The sequence below is a fragment of the Battus philenor genome, unplaced genomic scaffold (genome assembly GCF_028537555.1).
Source record: "Battus philenor isolate CCGP_79_NKW_IND1 unplaced genomic scaffold, ilBatPhil1.0.hap1 SCAF_11, whole genome shotgun sequence".
In the NCBI taxonomy this organism is placed as follows: Eukaryota; Metazoa; Arthropoda; class Insecta; order Lepidoptera; family Papilionidae; genus Battus; species Battus philenor.
In genome coordinates, this window is record NW_027181673.1 from 8683153 (window position 1) to 8706443 (window position 23291).

General features: G+C 31.1%; 1 protein-coding gene across 1 annotated transcript in view; it reads left to right on the plus strand.

The window, feature by feature from the left end:
- The window catches only part of LOC137928954 (serine/threonine-protein kinase par-1-like), a 53756-nt gene that overhangs the window by 22259 nt on the left and 8206 nt on the right, over positions 1-23291 (plus strand). Inside the window, exons 3-6 of the mRNA XM_068771965.1 lie at positions 6710-6773; positions 10990-11105; positions 12470-12640; positions 14137-14260. Of these exons, the coding sequence (XP_068628066.1) occupies positions 6710-6773; positions 10990-11105; positions 12470-12640; positions 14137-14260 (475 nt within the window). The remainder of the gene's footprint in view (positions 1-6709; positions 6774-10989; positions 11106-12469; positions 12641-14136; positions 14261-23291) is intronic.

Sequence of the window (23291 nt, forward strand, 5' to 3'; positions counted from 1 at the left end):
TTAAATTTTGCATGAAATTTAAGACTAATAATTATAAATATCATGCAACATTTATGTTTACTTGCCGAAGAAAAAAAAATTATTACAAACAATATTTGTAATCATTATTAATAAAAAGATTTATGTAACCTAACAAAAAGCGGTTGACTCAATTTGTTATGAGTGTCGTTCTTATATAAAGTAGAAATAAGGAATCTAGCGTACTCAGTCTAAACGTTATATAACAAAATTATACATTACAGTCGAGCTACTCAGTTTCCCCGTGCATTACTTACAGGAAGTGGTTATTTAATGTTCTTTAATAATTTTTTGTGAATAACTATAATCTGACTATAAGTTGTACTTGTGAATAAATAGGCCATATTAAGGCACAAGCGCGCAAGGCCTATTAACTTCGCTTAAAATAAAATAAAATACTATTTCGTCGAAATATCTATGTGTTTAGTTTGTTAAATATAATTAATGTTCAAAAAACAAAAAAAAACTCAGGATGGTGCTTTGTACGCCTTTTTAATTGAAATAATCACTTTAGTTTTTTAATTACAATTGAAACGTAGTGCATATTCATTAGATGTGCCAGATAAAAAACTTTATAATTGTTATTGATTTATTGTAATAGATAGAATTCTTAGATAATTAGCATATTTGGATAATTGAAGAGTGCACAAATAAGCTGTAAGTAATGATATAATGATGAAGCTAGTAAATATTACTTTCTATTCGCAGAGGAGCAATGAGCGCGGATGGTTTAGAAATACAAAATCCTTTATGAGGAGGCTCATTAACTCCGTAGTAATAATAAACCGGATATATTAGCAACTGAGCAATACACATTTAAATGGTATTTTTATAAACAATTATGGTTTAAATATTGGAGAACTAGATACAGGCGAATTTTGTTAAGGTGATTGGAAAACGATGGATGTCCCTTCAAACCGGTATTATTAAAAATCTATGGGAAAGGCCTGTTTTGTAGTGGACGTTCTGGTGCTAAAATGTTGACGATATAATCCAGGTCATTCTGTACTTATGTTTAAATATGTACGTGTTACTACATGTAAACATACGTGATGTTAATTAGAGGAACGACAACGTCATAACTTATTTAAATTAGCGAGTTTCGGACCTTTGACGGCAGCTGTTTGCACTTCGCTCACAAGGTGAGCGTTAATTGATTTGTCGTGCATCGCCCCCACATACTGTACTCACACGGATAATATTTAAATTCGCAATAAGAAACTGAAACTAGTATTTCGCTTTAGGTTATATAGATTTTGTTGTATTATATTTGGTTGTTTATTAAAATGACACTGTTTCTCATACAAAAAATACTAAATTTTCGACCGCTGATTCGGGAATTATTAGTTAAAATTTAGATACGAGTATATCTCATAGGGAAATAATTTACTCTTACATTTATATACAACGTTTATTTCTACTTTTGTCATTTATAATCTCTTCAGTGTCTTTTCGTAGATAGAACTTTTGAAGTATAGAATTAAATAATTAAACAGAAAATTCTGTTGTTGTATTTCATATTGCTAGCTTTTATTTTATTCATTTCCATATATTTTTTTATCATCACCATCATTTCAGCCGATTCACGACTACCACTGCAAGGTATGGGCTTTCCAAAAAGATCACCACGATGTTACGGTCTTGCGTTGCCTGCATCCAGCTACTCATCACGATCTTAACCATGTTGTAACCCACGTAATAGCAGGCCATCGGTTGCACGAGCAATGGGCACCGCCCACTGCTACCTCAGACAAGAGCAATTCTTCGAGCTACGCTATTTTTTTATTATTTAACCCAACTGTATGTTTTCCGAGAAAATAAGTAAAATATTTTTTTATAGCAGCGTTTAAAAATATTTCTCATTATTCTTTCAACTAAAACTGGTTATTGTAACATAGTTGAGCATACAAGGAAAGTGTAGTAATTGAGGCCAATTTTTGTATTGCTAAATAGATTCGCGTGTGTGATCGCAATTTACACAGTAATTATGACTCTACATTGAGTGTCACAATCAGGTTATTTTATTATTGATTAGTATATATAATGTTTAAAATTTTAAGATAAGTCTTCTCTCGGAGTAGGGATAAAGGAGAAGGGGCCCGGTGGATATAACATACTTTTCGGATATTCGGTCGATGACAGATCTGCTCATTAGGGAACGAACCCGCGACATCTATCACTGGATTATCACTGCTTATTCATCACTATAAATTTAGTACCGTTCCCGACAGACTTCGTACAGTCGAAGTTATTCGTCTATCACAGTTCAGTCCTAGAAATTAATAAACAAAACAAACGATTAAAATAAACGATTGCTTACAAAATAGGTTCTATTGCGAGAAGTTCGTAATAACAAGATTATGTTTTCATTGTAATACTTTATGTTACACGATATTTTTTATTTTATTACACCGTAAACATGGCTTTTTTTGGTTTCGATTGACGTCCAATGTTTGAAATGTAGGGATATTTGTATGAGAAAAGAAAAGTTTTGCACTACCAAATTGTTTTAATTTTTTTTTTATAAGAATGTTCCAAGTGTCTTATCGGAACAGTAACAAAAAAGATCGATAACATAAGGAGCTAGCTAATTCCGAGTTGCACGTATATCGATTAATATTGCTTATATAGATTATTGACTTTATATAATATCAAAGACCAAACTTTCTTATATTTTACTTTTTACACGTACAAGAAATAAGGAACTACAAAAACAGATGATTTATTACTTAAAATGCAACTAATGCGAAGCAAATTTAAATTCAAAAATTAATGCTATATTTATAATCATTGATGGATTGGCTTCGAACAGTAGGTATGTTGAAACAATGGAAGATCTACAATGGATTGCAGCATTGTATATTAAAACATTGAATGGAGTTGCCTAAAGTGTACAAACATTTACTACACGTATACACGAGAACAGAAGCGCGTCCTTAATACACGGGAAGGGAACATATCCGCTTGATGTTATCAACAGACAATCAAACATCCGGATGCAGTGTTTTCGCCTCAATTACATGTGTTATATCGCTGTATAGGCAACGTGGGAGTATGTGAGGTTGAATATGAAACTAATAAATCTTTCTTACATACAAAACAGTTCGTTTCCTCAATTTTAATGTTTTTTTTTTTAACAATAATTAATAAAATTATTATTACGTATAAAATGTTACATGATTTACAAACATGTTGAGCTATTTCTAATATATTTTTTATTTTACAAATTAACCAGATATGTAATGCCGTAGTAATAATATAATAGAACATATTAAATACTTTATAACAAACATTTATTATATTTTATTTATAAAAGTTCATAGACGCCAACTGCTAGGCATAGGCGTCAAAGGTATCTAGGGAGGGACATACCATGATCGCCACGCTTGGTAGGCGGGTTAGGGATCGCAGTGTAGTGTAATAATACGCAGAGGACGCTGCTGTCATCATCTGGATACTTGTTTGTGTGCAGTGGCAATCTAAATAATAAAATTATAGTCCGGAATTGAAGCTGCGTCCCACGATCTCAAGTCCGTGTCCTCTACCGCTGGAATATAAACAATTACATAACTCATTTTATATGTTAACAAAATTGTAAATGTAATACCGTCAGAATACTTTTGCGTTAAAAAGTTTACATCATTTATGAAAAAAGGATCAATATGTACACCTAACTATTTATTTAAACGGGAGATACTTTCCTTAGAAAAATAATAAAAATACATTGTAAATTTAATCTTAATCTACACGTATAAAACATTTAAAAACACGAATTTAAATTAGGAATTAAAATCGATTTTGCAACTATTCATCACTACTTATTAAGAAGCGTTTGCACGTTTATTACGGAATTTTGGTCCAAAATGCTATCATTAGTAGTTACTTCAGACATCTTTAGCACAACTGTTGAATTTGAAGAACATCCTTAACTGCCTCTATTGGTTTGTTGTTGTAAAAGTCAGTTATTAGCGGTTGTTTTTTTGGTATCTTTAGTTGCTTGTAAAATCCGTGATATCCTACACAAAATATAGGATTACTTTAAAATTGTAATAAAATTTCTTTTAGGGATTCGTGTTAGATCAATAAATTCTAGCAAAAACCGTATTTATTTTTAATTGTTGACCACGTTATTTCAAAACCATATGAAAAAGTGTTGGGTATGTATGACAAATGTAAACGCTTGCTCACTCACTCACTTTGTGTAGGGCTATAGTGTAATGACGTATTTTTATATTTTAATACAATTTGCAATCGTTTACCATTACATAAGCACTGATGTTTTATTCAAGTTAATAGTACTTCAGAGAGTGTCATATAAAATAAAAGATCGTTATTAATTTATGTAAGTTGGTTAATTCAACAATGACCGTGAACGCAGGGACAAAAATATTGACTCATTGGATGTTCATAATAGTTTTAATTTTACGACGCTCCGGTCGATCCGTGGCTGTGCTGTATTTAACTCGCCCACGGCGCATCTAAAATATTTAAACTTTCACAAATCAACAATGAAACAAAGCATTAAAACAGTAGGTCGTAACAAAGGTTTTTATATAGGTTTACGAGCTAACCTTCACGTTTAGTTACGTCGTTAGCAGAATTAATGTTCATAATTACGTAATTGTCGTGTCCAACTTTTAATATATTTTTATAAGCATCTAGTTTAACATATATAGGACGAGTGTTTACAGGAGCAAAAATTTTAAAGAAGTAAATGCCCATTTGTTGTAAATTATTGAAAGGAACATCCTTACAAAAAATTAATGATTTTAGAAATAATAACATAATTATGGTATAGTAAGAAAAAACGTTTTCAAAATTCGGATTTATTTGTGTTAAAATTATTTACTGCTTACTATCTCTGCCTGCAGACTTTATACTGCCACAATTAATTGGACTTTCGCGTTTCAGTAGAAAAAATAAGTTAATGTAAGATATTTCATAGTGAACACTTTATGTAATCATCACATAGGTTTTAAAACTCTAAAGCTTTCTTCCTCTTGATGATAAATGAGCTGTTATTAGCCTTTTAAGCTTACACCTATAACCAATTACCCTGTATCTTTTGAATTTTGAGATTTTGGCATTTCGAATATAAGACAATGTCATGAAGTTTGTAACGTGAATGACTCAAAACGAACTTTACGATCAAGTATAAAGCTCCATGAAATCTATCATCTCCGAATACATACATGTGCAATGACTCGGAAATGACCTTTACGAACACTTCTGAACAACCATGAACATACAACTAAGGAGAAAGCAGTTAGTCGTGGTTAGATAACATAGTATTCTCTAATTCAATATATAAGTGAGGTGTGTCTGGCACCTGTTAGTTAGAACATTGACGATATTACTAAACAGGAATTTTATTCCTGGAAGAATAATAAAGAAATTTAAATATCATTGACTTTAAAAAAGTTTGATTAAACTCTACCATTGCTTTTTAGTTTATTTTGTTATTTAAATCTTTACAAACGAGTTACTGTATTATTTTAGGCACGGAAGAAATATATAACAACCTTAATTATATTTATAACAAAATATGTTAATCGTGGTACGTAAGGGCCTGATAACATTATTTATCACCAGGAAGTGTAATATTGTCTTCCGTTACGAAGACTTGTTCCTTTAATTTTTGTTTGCTTTAATTTTCCACATATGCTAATTTAAGACACTTTACTTTATTTGAGTTTAATTATTTTTATGTATTTAATACTGACAATAGTATTCTTATCACGTCAAGAAATACATAACGGTTTTTTTGTTCAATTATTTCATTGGCGCTCGGTACATAAATCAGAGCCGAAGAAAGAAGAAACATATTTGTAATATTTTATTTACCAGATTCCATTTACAATTATTTTTATCATTATTAAAAAAATTCTGCCAAAAATAGTAAGAAACATTAAAAAAATAGTATATTTAATAGAACAATTTCAAATCCCTATTACGTAACGGATTTTAATACGATTCGCTTGTAATCAGCGAATTCCATTCTCTTTATAATAGCATTGCAATGTCGGCAGCTGTGAAGCAAAGGCGGGCATTGTCAGAAAGTGCATCATCAGGGTACCGAATGTTAATAGAAACTAAAGTTAAATGAAAACTGATTAATTTGCTTTTTGGAGCATATAATTAATATAACCTTCGAAGCCTAATAATGAAGTCATACATTAAGCAAATGATTAATATTTCTCTGAGTCAAATATTGAGTAGGTTTATAATATTACGTAAGCCGGAGCTAATTTTCTACCTAAAACAACGAATGTAGAAAAAAACGCTTATATTTTTTTTCATTACGACTGTAATTACATAAATTTCTAAAACAAGAAACGTCTTTTCAGTTAAAGCTTTGGACTAATTTTGAATAAGAAAATATAGTTTTATAATAGTCACGCAACACCTTAAAGCCAGTTAATGAAGTTTATTTATAGTAATAAAATTGTAAACGAAAAGTATTTCACCCAAATATACTTTTACATTTATTAAAAAGCACATTACTCACAGAACTTATCTGGAATACTATCTTTACATTCCTTTAACACGAGTTTATACAATATTTAAAAAATATGTAAGCGATTACAATTTGTATAAATTAGGTCTTTATGAGAATTACTAAACATGTTACATGCGCAGAAATTTTAAATTTTGTTACAAATTTTTACCTGTCGTTTGTAATTTGTTACAGGTCATGGAAACGAAAAACATGATCTACATTGTTTCGGAATATGCAAGCAAAGGAGAAATATTTGGTAAGTTACAAAACTTATATTATTTTTACAGTATGAATAAAAATTATCACCCTATCTTATTAGACAATATTAAAAAAGATCGTAATATTGATTTATTCTATGATATACAAAAATAATAGTTTTTAATTAGATAATGATTGTTTATGTAAAGTTTTAAGTCATACTTAAAAGTAAAAGTTTTACCAGGGTTACCTTTGTGAAAAATCGTCGTCATATCAAACACTGTAGTTGTCTTGCTCGTCTAAAGGATCGACGGAGGAAACGCTTACAGTAAAATATAAGTGTATAATTTGTCATGTTGTGGTTTCCGAGGTTGACGCCACGGTTACGTGTATCAGCTAATAAAAAATTGCGGTTTGGTTGATAAAATAGTTGCAGACGGTGGACCGGTCAACAAAAAAATCACACTTTTTTTTTCATTACGTAAAAGTGTTTTTGAACTAAATTTTCATAAAAATTACTTTTCTAAGCTCTTAATATACCGTGTTTTCTTTTGCCGTTAGACATGAATTTAAAACATCTTGCCATTATAACTTAATATAATAGCAGCCGATCGAATGTTTCTTGCACCTGTCTAAGCCATCTAAGAGCTTGACACTCTCAATCTCATGGAATATGTAATAAATTTGATCCGTGTATTTCAAGGTAGTCTTCGAGCTTAATACTACAAATAATTCAAAATAAGCGTCTTCAGCGCTATGCCACCAAACCCTTAAAAGCTGTAAACCAAAAAGAAAACAAACAGCATTTCCTTCAATTTGGAAAAATCTACCATTCGTCATATGTTCATTTATTATGGTATGGTTTTTCTTTGCTTAAGTATTTACTGCTATGACATTCATCGAAATCTTTCGGATAATTATTCCGATAAGGTTAATTTATCTACACTTGCTTATAATAAAATCAGTTTTAATAATAAACTTATTTTTAAATGTTGTACAATAATAAACTACCGTATGTATTTATTAAGTTTTAGTTGTAGTGGTGGAATGTAAAAAAAATGAAGTCAACTATGTTTAATCGAAGGTACAAAACTCAAAACTTAATTCAAGAGAATTAAACTAGAATATCGATTTTAATATCAAATTTATTTATGAATGGTGTAATGTAAGATCATTATCTATTAAATCGTTATTACAAAACTTAAAAGCAAATGTCTAATGTCGACGTTCCTTTATACATTGATTATTAAATTTCTGCTTGAAAAAGTAGAAAAAAAATTATAATATACAATGTTATATACGTGAATACAAAAATTTTTAAGTACGCAGTTGGCATATATTTTGCGTTTAATTTGCCTACGACTGCTCACATATAAAAGTTTAAAGATAAGTTTTCAAAGTATGGTTAGTAGTTTTGGAGACTTTATTTAGTACAAGTTCTTAATAAAGACATATTTAAGTTCAAAAGAATAATTCGTCGATTCTATAGAAGTAATTTAATTCTAACTTGATTTCACTAGATCAATACACCAAGGTCATCTATAAATAGATAATGTAATGAAGAAGACAAAAGTACACATTCATAAACACATTCGTACTAACTAAAAGTACTTAGTACCAGAAAAATATTATTTTAAACTTACCAGTATTTTGAATCAATAGGTAGATTTTGGTTATTCAATTAATATATCTCTATAACAAAATCGATTAGACGTTCTTTAGCTCTTGGCCGTTTTGTGTATGACGTCAACAGGCTTGCAATGACGTCACTGGGAGGGTTTAGCGGGGTACTAGCGATTCGGAGGAGGGGTTAGGAAAGGGCAATTTCGCGCACAGCTGACTACGTTCCCCAAAACAGCGTCGGTGTCGGCGTAATTCCATTCTTTCATTGAAAATTTACATGGAATATTTTTTTTAATTATTACATGAAAAATAAGCATTAATTTTAAGTTTTATAGAGTAGGTAATATAATTAAAGACATAAATATATGTATGTAAAGTTAAAATAAAACTTCTCTCAAAAAATGTTATACATTTATGTGCGCAGTAGATGGCAGGTATTTTTGATTAATAAAATATACCCAACCCGTCAATGTAAAACTTTGGGATTGGACATCTCGGCTAGAAGTTTCTGGAGTGGAGACTACAGACTGTTAAAGTCGCCGGGAGGCGGTCCTATAGGAAATTTATAAAAGAGGCCCACATCCAGCAGTGAGCGTCCTTTAGTTGAAATGATTATGACAATGAATGTGCCTAGAACGTAGTCTCATCAGTGATACTATTACTTTGCATAAGTAAAAAATAAGCAAATCCTATACAATTTACGACAAATCCGTAACAATGTATAATGTAAAAACTTACTTAATAGTTTTAATACGCAATACGAATCGTCTCGCTCTAGTTTTAACTGTACAAATATTTACGGCTGAATTTCATCAACTAAAACGATGCAGGCAGGCAATTACATGAATTAAAATAAAAGAAAAAATGTTGGGTTAACGTAACGTACATTTCTCTTAGCTTGATACAATTTTATATTTTTCTGTAGATAAGCATAATACGTGGCTTTAACGAGGGAGAGAGCTGACTACGTAATTACTAATTATGTTGAAGATATTGCATGTACGCAAATAATACGTTATAAGGACAAACAGAGGAGGAGCAATGTCAAAATGACCTTTCATTTATGAAAACATTGTCTTTAAAATGTTTTTGTCACAGGCTAAGTATTTGCTACGTATGATCAGTATTTAATACTGAAGTTCACCTTTAAATATTGAGATGTGATCATCAAACGATTTATTATATTTGTGAAATTAAATTTATTTAACACTACAATTCTTAATTGGCAAAAAATTACATTCTTTTACTTACTAAAACTTTTATTATAAATTTAAAAAGTTACTTTTTGTAAGTCAGGAGACGATAGTAATTTAAACATTTATTGATATATCTATTTTTGTAAACATATCACACACTATCTTTGTATCACTAAAAGTAGATAATGCCTGTGGTGTTGTCTCTGTGCATAATTCTGCCTTTAGTTTATTACAATTAAATAAAAAAAAACGTTTGTTATACTTTTATGTAACCAGTTAAAATAATCAGTTAATTTTTAATAACACTTCAATTGGAATGTTATGTTATTATAAACCGTGCGTGTATGTATGGTGATGGGATATTAAAATGGGAGTATTTTAATATCCCATCACCATAGGTATGAGAATATATTTTCAAATCTCCAATCTATAACTAAATGCGACTTGAGAATAGCACCAAGATGCTTTTCGATTACAAATTTTACCAAGAAGTACATTATGGTAATGTAATTTTGACATCATCATGTCAACCATCAGAGGGCCATAGCAAGCTACAGGTCCCCAAAGGTACCCTACGACGACCGACGTGGCTCTGGGCGTATTCAGCTTCTTCTCTTAACTATGTCGTCGGATAGTTTTGACGTACTCATGTCTAAATTTTGATTTTTGAATAAATTTTTTAAAAAATTGTTTTAATCAACTTCTCAACTTATTTTTTATTTATGCTGAATCATTTCTAGAATTTTTATACTAATTTAAAAAAAAAGTAAGTCGTAACTTACCACACTAGCTGGTTGGTATATCAGTTCGTTGGATGACACAATGTTTATGGGATTTTTGTATTAAGGATATTCCGGTTTTTCCATCGTGTTTTTGTTCATCATTCGTTAGGTGCGGTGATGACGCAATAAGAATGTCTCACGGATATACCAACGGCTTTCTATGATCACTGAACAGTTTTTTACCCTTATATTCCAGTTACAATATTCAAAGTAACGGGTAGCGAGGAAATACTTTCTTTAATGAGCTTACTCACTGGCCCGTAACAGTTGCGGGGCATACAATTCCATTCAACCTCATTCACATACCAGTGAAAAGGAATTTATTTTGGAAATATTAATTATATATTAATATACAAACACGTACATGATAATAATTAAGAAGTATTTTACTAAATAACATGTGCATTACAGTAGAGTTTATTCAAAACTTTAGTTGAGATGGTAACATCGCAATATTTTAAATTTAGTTTTTATCAATTGAATATTTTAATTTTTTTGACGCTCTTCATAAAGGAATCGGATACACTTTGACAGACTTTTTTACAGACTTTATGCGAAGATATCAAGATTTTTTAGAGTTTTATATAAACATTAGGCGTGTTTTTATAACTTTTATAATATTTTTACATCTAAGCCGTAATGTATGTTTGGCAATATAAGTATTTGTTTACAGATTACATAGCGAGGTATGGTCGTATGGCCGAGCAAGCTGCCAGGCGTAAATTCTGGCAGATCCTCACCGCTGTCGAGTATTGCCATGAAAGGCGGATTGTGCATAGAGATCTTAAGGTATGTACAATTATTCTGTTATCATAACATTATGAATGAGCAGATTCGTAGACAAAAGTAACCGACATAATCCAGCTGTTTGGCAAGTGGAAGTACGCAGGCCACATAGCGCACAGAACAAATGGCTGCTGGGGCCTTAAGGTTTTGGAGATGAGACTACAGATCGGCTTTGTTAAGGTCGTCGGACGATGTTGATTGACACTGATGACACTTCGAACCGGTCTTTTTGGAAATCTACAGAAATAACCATCTCCAGTAGTGAACATTCTACAGCTAAAGAGGATGATGGCTAAAGAGGATGATTAAAGGCTTAAAAATGAAATTATCCCCTTTTCCAGCTTGTCTTTACTTTAGATGTTCAAAAAATTGTTTCATTATTAACACATTTACTGGGAATTTCTTTTTATCTCTATAATAGATAATAATGTACAAAAGTAAATATTAATCAAACGCGAAACGTTACGTACTTCTATTAGAGAAAGACAGCTACGTCTATAGATATGTAGCTGTATTTTTTGTTTCACGTTCCGTATTTTAGTTCAGTAAAATTAGGGTTCAGTAGATGAATAATTCTTTTTATCTAGTTCAAATTTCTAAAGCGAACTTGTTAATTAAAATTATTTAGAGAAATAACAGTTTTTTTAGCTTGAGTTGCTGTTTATATTTCAAAACTATTCCTTTTAAAAATAATGACCGAAAACGACGATTGGTACATACATTGTAGTTAATGCAGCGCATGGCGGGTTGCAATAAATCTTTGAAGTATGCTGGTCTGTCGCAACGGCCAGTATCGTGCGGTTTCAGCTCCACTGCTCTTGTTTAACTTGAATTTTATATTTCAGTGTATTTCGTTACAAGAAAGCGTGGTTAAATAGGTAATAAAGTGAAATTGGGTTTCAAAACACTGATAATGGCTAACGTTATCGTTATTGTCAGACCCTGCGTTACAAAATATCTTTATTTAACTGCCTGAATTAGTCTATCACCGTTTTAGAGCAGCTTAGTTAGGAAACAAGGCCGTTTATTGAATATAAAGATAAAAAGAAAAACAATTATCGTATCGTCCGCTTGTGTATATATATTATATCTATAATTAGCTAACCTTATGGCTTAGTGTAGGTCAGAACGTAAGTAGTTCAGCCTTCACGGTTAAACGTAACTCTTAACGTAAATAAACATTCATGTTCATCTTATTTTAATTGTTTGTGTTTAAGTTATTTTGTTTACTGAATAATTAACCAAATAAAACATTATTTGTTTTATTATGTACGCAATGATAGCGTGTAATCTATCATTTTAAGATGAAATATAGTTATAATGATAGTATGTAAAGGTAAAATTAAAACACACATTGAATATTTTAGGCGGAAAATTTGCTGTTGGATGCTAACATGAACATCAAGATCGCCGACTTTGGCTTCAGCAACTACTACGCAAATGGAGAACTTCTGGCGACATGGTGTGGTTCTCCGCCATATGCGGCACCAGAGGTCTTCGAAGGCAAACGATATACGGGACCCGAAATTGACATATGGGTATATAACTCCTATCTATTTGTCTATCTGTATATGTGAGCAGATTTCATTCATGTGTTGTTATTTGTTTGTTTACTCTTGTTATTTGTTTCAGATGTAATATAGTATAATAATAAAATCTGTCGTAACATTTATTTAGTTAGAAATAGTCAAGGAATCTCCACATCCGCTTGATCTTTGTACTCTCACGCTGATATAATATAATGAGGAGAATTGACTATTTTTCAACCGATAATAAAAAAGAAACTGATATGGGTATTACATTGGGTATACATTTTACATTTGAACTTTAAGGGTCAACGTTGTGTTTCTTTAACTGTTCATATTTAAATTTAGCATAATGACATTTATTTAAAAGTAACTGACGAGTCATGCTATAAACATAAAATTAATTCATTTTTAATTACGTTAAATGTTTTCATATTCTGGTTGTATCTCGCACAAGAAAGGCGATCGTGACGATTTTTAAGGAAGGTTTATTTCCCTTGCAATTGACGTCTATTTGCTGATTTCAAATAATGGTATCTTATCTATAAAGTTAATTGCATATTTTGAAAAAGCAACACTTTTTAACTTCATTTTAAACAAAAATTCTAGTACTAGTCTAACGGCTTGAATATTACCTCAACCCATAACAAAAATAAAGAAAATAAAATAAAATTACATACATAATTATACACGTCAATTGATAATTTCATAAAAAATATTGGGATAATTATTTTAATTATAATACTCAATAGAATTTTACGTGTACTTATTTCTAAAAGCGCCTTCATTTGTGCGTCAATCTTTTTTGTTAAATTAAATAGTAAAAAACCGCGTTTTTCATTTGATTTCAATGAAACCAATTTTTTGTTGATAATCTGTGATTTGTAAAAAATAATAACCAATATTGTTAAGATATGTATTACCAATGGCATTGCAGACGGCTTATATTACAGCGTTTTCCAACGATCTTAAATGTTGTTTGGTCAATGATATTTAAAGTGCCAATTTTATTAGGTTAGACTTGGCAGAGTGTGCAGTAAGTAAGCTTGGGGGCTCCTTTGAAATCCTCGGCGAGGGGTGTTAAATAATTTCACAAGATCGTCGATACGTCTTCGAAATCTTAGAACACTAGAGCTAACTCTATTTTGCCTACGAACACACCCGACAGGACCTCGGTTAAGCTTATCGAAACTTAGTTATCGTTTCAATTCCATGGATTCTGTGAGTGCCGGACCTCGGTTTGAACGTTAGCTATAATTGAATTATATGATATAAGTGTCTAGGTGAACCGACGACATTGTCAAAATAGCAAGAAGTAACTGGAGAAGTAGAAAGCAGCGTAAAACAGGCTGTGAGCGTCTATGTCTGTCATAATGATGATTGTGTAAAGTTTATTGAATTTTATGATATATATTTGTTTACTTTCAGTGTACTGGAGTGTTCTTATTAATTGAATAGTTTGAGTATTATTTTTAATGACATTTTTTCTTATCTTTTTATTGTTGCAGAGCCTCGGGGTGGTGTTATACGTGCTGGTCTGCGGCGCACTACCATTCGATGGCTCAACACTCCAGTCACTAAGGGATCGCGTGCTCTCAGGACGATTTAGGATACCCTACTTCATGAGCGAAGGTCAGTTTTTTTTATTTATGACAATTAAGGCAGTGTTTTAAAGTTTGCAACCATCAAAAATCTTAAGTTATTTCAATAAAGTGGCAATTGGAATCGATTGTAATGGGAAAAAGCCCGCACTATGTGGACCGACGACATTGTTAATGTAACTGGGAATTCGCTGTCTGTCGATCTTAAATAGAGTGAGGCTTATGTCTTGCAGAGGGCGTCTATTGGTTGATATAAATTTGTGAAATAAAAAGAACGATTATCTTTTGCTGTAAGCCAAAGTATACCTGCGTTTACCCATATTTTATTCATACACCTTTTATGGTATATATCTTTTCTACCTATCTTTTTTGCGAAGAAAATAATTGTTAATGACATTTTATTTAATTCAAATTATTAATAGGTCGGGTTGCTACTCTTTAGCTGGAATTCACATTATATTACATTTAGTCAAAAAAACATTGCATATATTTGTTGCCAATAAAAATTTACATTGTGCACCTTGTACATCTTGTTTACCTTAGATATTTAGTGTAACTCATTCAAAAATAATATTAGTTATTATAAATGAAAGCATTAAATAAAAATAATGTTACCAAAGTATAAAGTTCTAATCAAATTTCCATTGCTCCGTTTTCTTTCAAATACGTGACTCGTTACTAAGTCAACACGCGTATCCGAATTGCCGCCTTGTCCTTGCGACAATGAATTAGTTACGAAATAGAAGTAATTTACCTTATCACGGGGCCAGTTTACCACGAGATTGACTACCCGCCAGGCTAACTTCCGACAACCTCATCTGCTGCCTAGTAACGGTGTGTACTTATCGCGATTGTACTCGAACATCATTACTATTAAACTGGATGGTAACAAATAAAATTTAATCTTTTATTCATATAAAACCTATTTGAAAGCAAAATTTTATTAACAGTTGCGTAAAGATGTCTCGAAATGAATTATAGATGTTTTAGTTTCTTAATATTCTTTGGCCATTGCCATATATATGCCCTAGTTTTAAGGAATAGACCTAAAAATTATTATTATATGATTGTATAATAATAATTTTTAGGCATATGATTGTAAGTAAAAAGTATTATTAGTAAATTTTCAAAACATTTTTTTATTGCTTAATTTTTGTTGTTTTATGAATTATTTATTTAATTCTTACAACTTAAGAAACTGAAAATTATCGAGAAGTGTCAGACAATCAGTAAACATTATGTTTATTAGCAGACAATATAAAAAAAATTACAAAATTTCATACAATTTAAACCTTTTTTTATTAAAACGTGTATATATTCATTTATCCTTCAAGCAGCATTTAGAGCATGAAGGCAATCTCAAACCGTATTACCATATTGTTTTGGTTTTCAAATGTCTGATCATGTTTCTTACAAAGGTTGACCAATACATATTTCATGACAGGGAAATTCGCTTATAAATGATAACTAGGTTCTTGAGATATACATATGTACAATGTAAGTATCACCACAGGCGGTTTATTAAATTGGTTGCTACTACTACTTGCTTTTAATGATTTTGTAATTATTTTTATCATTTATAGGTTCAGGTTTCTTGACAGATCGTGTATTAGGTGCTCCATGTAAAGAACATATACCTGTATAGTATGTCTCAATCAAAAAACATATTATTGAATGTCATATAGTCAACGTATGTATATAATTTTTAACTTTTCTTTTTGGGACAAAATTTCACATAGTTAATTATGTGAATAAGGATATTTTTAATTCAGTATTTGGTTCAGTTATGTACATACATTATCTACTATTAAAACACTATCCTTTGAAATTTATATGAATGGCTACCAGTAATATATTTCGCATCAGTTTTTCGAGCGTTTTAGAAATTGTTATTCTGACGGTTGCATCTAAATACATATTTAATACGTTATTTATACTCCAAAATTTAAATACTTACATAAGAATAGTGATAGACACATAATAAATACAAGAAATAATATATCGGTAGTCCACCTAGTGTATTGTCTACCCATGCCGCGTCTACAGGTTCATGATCGCTACTCGATAACTTTTCGGCCATAACGGTCGTCGGTTGTACGAACTATGCCTTGCAGTGGGTGTCTATCTGTTGACATGATGATGATGATGGTGAAGTAACTGTGAGCATTAGTGTGTGCCTTTCTCTAATGAAACTATTATTCTTTAATTCTAGCTTTATACAAACTAGATCATCATGTATCTTCAGTGCGACTAAAACAGGTGTGAAAGCAAGTTAAATTAATTAAAAAATCTTTGATTATATACATGTATATGCGACCTACACTAAGTCGTTCGTCCACCTAGAGAAGCCTTCTTCCGCCGCATCTACCTAATTCTTACTTGAATAAAGATATTTGGATCTAGATGATACAAGTCGTTGGTCGTGTGGACGTGAGCAATTAATATTGATGCTCCGAGCGCAATTACTAAAGATCTGTTGTTGGAAGTCACACGCGTAGCCGCGTTGATTGAATGCCTCAGGGCAACGCGAGGTGGGTCGTTGCCCGTGGAATGAATGCGATTTAGCGCGTCGTGATTACTCCCGGACGTTTCGTGGTTTACTTTTAAATGCAGAGATAAGAACACAGTTACTACTAGTTTGAGAGTTTCCAATATAACCATTACAAATTTAAAAACTGTAATCTTTTTATATCATGATCTGCATGCTCTCGAAGACATGTTCTCGTATCTCATTGAGAGATATTCATTTATTTTATATACTTAATGTTAATGTATGCATTCATTTAAATATGTCTTAAAAGTGTAGTAAAATTAGTAGATAAACAATTTATATATTTAATATTAAAGATGAAAATATACACACGAATAATTTCTGGCACAAAACAATGTGTATCTTAAATCGTAAGGGACACAGTGGGTGTTATTTATACATATAGATTATAAGTATTTGTAGGCAGACGTCAAATATATAAGACTTTAAGGAACTAAACTGATAGAGTATAAAATTATAAAAAATATGTTTTTTTAACACAACAATATTAAAATTCAGTGATAATTTTATGATGGAAGATGGATTTCCTATCTGTATCACCTGTTTTGGTGAAAAGGCTTTAAAGTTTTTTTTTCTGACGAATTAACTATATATTCCCCACTTTAAATTTGTAAACATATAACTAATTAGCTTGTGTCATAAACGCATACAATGCAAATTATATTAAAATCGAAACGAATCAAGTCCTAATTTTAGTAATTTTTACGAAGATTACTTTTGGTATAAAAATTCCACATAAAAAGTGCGGGTTTGATATAAAAGTATTTGAGTAGCTGAGGCTGGCGTAAACTGTGTTAACAAGTACGATTTCAGTGGAGAAACACGGACTGAACAGGCATCTGCTGAGAGAATTCTTTTATAAAAACAAACCGCTCGTCGTAAATTCTTTTGAGTTTTCTCATTCAAACAGAATTTTTATTCTGCTTAAACTTTTTTAAATGGTATTATTTTTTCGCAGTACCAACAATTTGTATTCAAATAGTTTAAAAACTACACCAAAAGTGTGAAGCAAATATCAATATACAGAATTCACCTTAAATCAACGTCAAGACGAAATCAGACGATAAGGCAGGCACTAACTAAACTTAGAAAATAAATTAAAAAGAAGTTGTGTGACGTATTTTCAAAATTATTACAATTTAAAAAAGTAAATGATTTTTATATACCCTGTTACATCCTTTCTATTATCATGGCTATTAACCTTTTAAAGCTTACGTACTTTCAAACGTATCTTATTTTTTACTGTATGTTATTATGAGTAACTCTTCCGTAAGAGACAGATTCATACCGCTATGGTCAGATTTCTTATGAAAATGTTACGTTTTGTCTTACTACATTTAACCTTAACTACCTTGTTGATTTAAATATATACTATGTTAAATATATACAATATGCATTGTTCGTAAGCGACATTCATACAAATTGTCATTATTACAATCTTTTTTATTTTAAAAACCTTGCCTTAGCACTCTATTTCGATTTTGACGTTAGCGTTGATTTATGGGACTCACTGTTTAAACAAAAACAAATGACTTATTACTAAAGTCAGCATCCAATTCTTGATCAACGGCATAAATGCAATATCTTAACGTTTACAAATCTAATTGAATTTTCATTAACCTCATCTGATAAAATGTTGTTTATCTTTTGACAGCGTCTTTATTTCGTTTATGCTTAATTAATACTACGGTATATGATGGAAACATTGTTCATTAAATATTTTCACTTTACGCGTCCCCTATAAACAAACACGGATAACTTTATTTTGGTACGTAATGAAATTCTTGAGAGCAAACGTGACTTATGACAGATATACTCGCGCCTTTAACGTATAACCTTAATGAGCTGCAAGCACATTAGGAATTGACATGACATTACTTTGGCGCAATACTGACATGATTTATGATTCCTTACAGGTTTTTAAATTTTTCATCTACACTATATTTGTATACTATGTTAAAGTTATAATAGTATGGTTTTTCAATTAACAGTACACTAAAGAAAAACTGTCAAAAAATATAGCTGTAGCGTAATGTTCCTCACTACTGTATTAAGGATGTTTGTAAAAAATATTACAAACATACTTGTTGGTTTAACGTGAGGGGTGTTATTATAAAACTAAATTTGATACTAGTTTTGAACAAAATGGTCTTTCCTAACGTTGACAAATACGCGTAATAAACTGATTGATATTCATAATAATATTTCCACTTGTAATATGTACGCAGGACATAGTTTAAATAAAGTTTATGTAGACTTGAATTCTGAAAATAAAATTTTCGCAAAGTCAATTAAACGAAAGTTGCAATTTTCTTAAAAAAAGCAGTTCTAAGGCGGCACTATTCGCATCGACGCTCAATTAGCTTCCGCATACGATACTCTGGTTTAATGATAGCGACCTACTTCACAGTAGTAAGTAGAGTGAGTCAGAAACTAGGATCGTAACATTGCTTTTACAATCGATATAAGTGTGTAATCATTTACGTCAGCGACTTGTTCAGTCGTGCACGATGTGGCTTGTGGTAATCATGTAAACAAATTTCCAGCGGGGCGTGATATTTCCACACATGTTAAGATGATTACAAACAAGGAAGTGTTAAAGACGCATCGGTTTCTTTAGCTTTATAAGACATTATTATTATCGTATATTTATTAAAATAGCAACAAATTTGTGGGAGGTTCTCATTGTACACATTTAAACAAATTTTCAATCCTAGTGGTACGCCTTGTCGCTAAGATAGCTGTATGGTTTTCGTTGTCACAAATTATGAAAGAATGATATGTTCATCTTATCATTATCATACCATCCTTAAGACGCTCTTTACAAGGTATAGGCCTTCCGCAGAGGTCGCCACAATGACCATTTATGCGCCGCCTGAAACTTAAACTTTGTCATCGGTCCACCTAGTGCGGGGCATACCCACGCCCAGTCTACCAGCTCGTGGTCGCCACTCCAAAAACCTTTCGGCCTTACCGGCCATCGTCCCTCGAGTGATGTGCCCTCAGCTACTTCCGACGAGCAATTCTTCGTGCTACGCTGGTGACCTTATTTTTTCTGCGAATCTCCTCATTTTTGACGATTTTATTAGTTCTTTTAAAACAAGGATAGTTACACAGATTAAATTATTTTTTGTGGTATTAATGAAATAATTCTGAAACGTTTATTTAATATACTGGAATTATTATTTTCACCCAATAATTCAAGTAAAGATAAAAGATAAAAGAAAGCTATCTGTTTCAAATCGAGCGTTTCAATTTGAGCTAAGCAGGATATGGTATTCGAACACTTGGTATAATTTATATCATGTTATTCACATCATAACATCGTCGTTGTCCACGAAATATTCAGTATTTTCGAAAACTAAAATTTAGTACGTGACATTCACCAATCTGTACTACGTTTGTGTTGTATCTTAGGCACCGAATGTGGGTATGGAAGGTATGTTTGATTAAAAACTTTTGTCTCGGCATTAGATATATAAAGAAACTAGAAACAAACAGTATATGTACCTATGCTAAGGTATATAAAATAGCAGCAAAATGAGTTACAAGCATTCTAAAATATTTCACTTTTTAGTGTCCTTGTTGTACAAAAGGAAAATGCATTTGAATTTGCTCCGAGATTCGTTCTCAGTTAATTTTACATTTATTTACTTGAAATGTCAAGAGTTTTGAAGCACTTCTGCGGTTATATCATTTATAAACGAAGTATTTTTGCTTTAATTTACTTAGAATTATGTTTTATTCATAATAATACTTTTCGGTAATAGTCATTATTTACTTATGTAAAAACTAAAATTAAAGTAATATGTTATACAATACACAACGCGATTTTTTATTAAAAGACCGGAAAAAATTCTGAACAATTTTCAGGGCATGTTCAAATAATTTATGCAAAAATAACGAAAGGATGATGGTAAGGTATCATTCAGTATCGAGCAGTGTTGATGTATCTTGAAAGATATGCCACAAATTATTTTGTTACAATTGCAAGTTCATACCAAACTTTCTTTTTAGTCGAGTTTAAATATTTATAGTATTTTTATCGTTTTGACACCGATAAAGGTAAATTTACAACGACAATCATCTACAGAACAATTATTTACCTTATTATATTTTATAATAGTAATTGCTTTTTTTTAATCTGTTGTCTTTGAATACTGTTTACAATTGTCAGAAAGCATTACATAACATGTTTTTAGTGATTTACAACATGAAAGATGACTAATACATATAATTCAACATTAATTGACCGAGGAAATGAAAAATAAATTACCATTTTATTATAATCTTCCCACTCATTCTTTCTGTTGATTTAAATCTCTATTCTAATTGTTTACTTTTTTGTTCATTGAGTAAGCACGTGCAGCTTATGACGGTTGTGCTAAAAATAGTGTCCATTGACGCGTCTTACGGGAACGGTACAGTAGTTGGAACTTTGACGTAAGAAACTATAATGACTTTCAAAAATATATACGTATAAGCATTTAAAATAATTTGGAAACATTTGTGAAGCAACAACAATGAAATACAATTAGTATACCAACCAGTTCAGTAGCACTTGTAAAAGGGTAAATTTTATATAAGCTACTGTATTGCACATACATACCATATGAAGTATTTGTAATTCAACATTTATCTCTAGGGACTTGACCTTGCTCGAGTAACATTGCACAAATGGGTATCAGCGGAAAAATCTTACCAGTTACGTGACGCGAATGCATGTTGACTTTAAATGCTTGTAAAATAAATATGGCTGCTAGCAAACATGTCTTTGTGTTAGGTTTTATTTAATTATTTTAGCAGCAGTTTTTGGAATAATAGTAACGTTTATATTTACGGGTCACAAAAGTGAAATTGAATATCCAAAATGTAGGCATAAGTTGGTGACACCGAAAGCTTATGTCTGGCCAGTAAACGTTATAGATTAATGTCAAAAAAAGTTTAAATTCAGAAACGGAACTTTTTTTAAATTCTTACAATCATTATATCCTTTTTCAGCAGGCTTTAACATAAGAAATGCGTTTCAGCATCATTTTATATTTAATTTGTGAATTTTCATAGCATAATTATTAACGATTTAAGTAATGGTATCAATTAGCAACAATATCACGATAGACTTTAGTCAGCTTTTGGTGATGAAGCTCCATCTCGTGCAACTTATATACAGCTGTAACGATTTCGAACGTTGTCGTACTAAACTATGATAAAACGCGTGAAGTACGTCCCTTGCCACCTACTACTGCAACTAATATCGAAGTTATGCGGCACGTGATAGAGTTATTAGTAAATTCGAGGAAACTATGCAAAGTATTTTGCAAGAACAGGCGTTAGGAAGTTTTATGCTTGATGGATAATTTAATGTTGGTGCGAATGATGACGAATTTGATAGGTAACGAATCTGGGATTTATTAATATGATCCAGAAAAAAAGAAAAAAATTTCACAGACTGTTTCTTTCCTTTCGGAATTCGTGAAATACAGTTTTATGAAACAAGCGATAGCTGCGTTCAAAAACGTGACGGAAGAGACTCACAAAAGGGCTTCGCAGGCACGGCTTCTGAAAATGGCTTTACAGGGTACAACGTGCCATATATTCAAGAAGAATAATTTGTTTAGTATTTAGAATTCTAAAAACTTTCAATTTCTCCTACGTATTTTTTAAAAAATCGATAACAGAAATCGATCGATAAAATCTGTTTATTTACTTTATGGATATTTATGTATACAAAGTCACCATGAGCAATGTTCCTGCTCGTAAAACTTTTTGCTTCCTTACAAAACCATACATTTTTATTTACTAGTCGGTATAAATTATATTCAATTTTTATAATGGACAGTTCCAAAAAATTTTATATTTTGGAAACATAACATTTTTCGATATCATCGTAAGTGAATTAGATGATCTTTGGTTTCTTATTTTCCTTTTTATTACTAAATATTTACAATGTATGTCGAATTCATAAGCACATATTGAGTCCTAAAATCAAAATGTAAGCAATTAACAGAAATACATTATATCTCTGTAGTAATGGATCATCAAAAATATAGAACACTTGACGCAGGCAAGAACCCGTTTATTCGATTTTTCTTATAAAGATTGACTTGTGTTAAAAAGAATTAATCAGTCAGTAATTTTGGTTTAATTGCAATTTCTGATAGATCGATATTGGATTATTTTAAAAGTATTTATATAATAATTAAATGTTATTTTACGATCATAGCAAATGAATATAATAGCTAATAGTGGCCATGCCTTTTGTAAGGAAAAAAACTAAGACGAAATTAAAGATTTTATTCTTATTTGTAAGTATTCAGTATTGGCAGACACGAAGCATTATTACGCACGGACTGCCGTCACAGCTCATATCGGAGGTCATTATGAAAAATGTATTTTCTTTCAAAGTCAAATCGTTTGGGTGGCTTTGACGTCAGGCGAGCTCGCAGCTTCAAATATTAACGTTTCAATATTTTCCTTCTTGTTCAGGAAAATGCATGTTGCCGAATCTTTT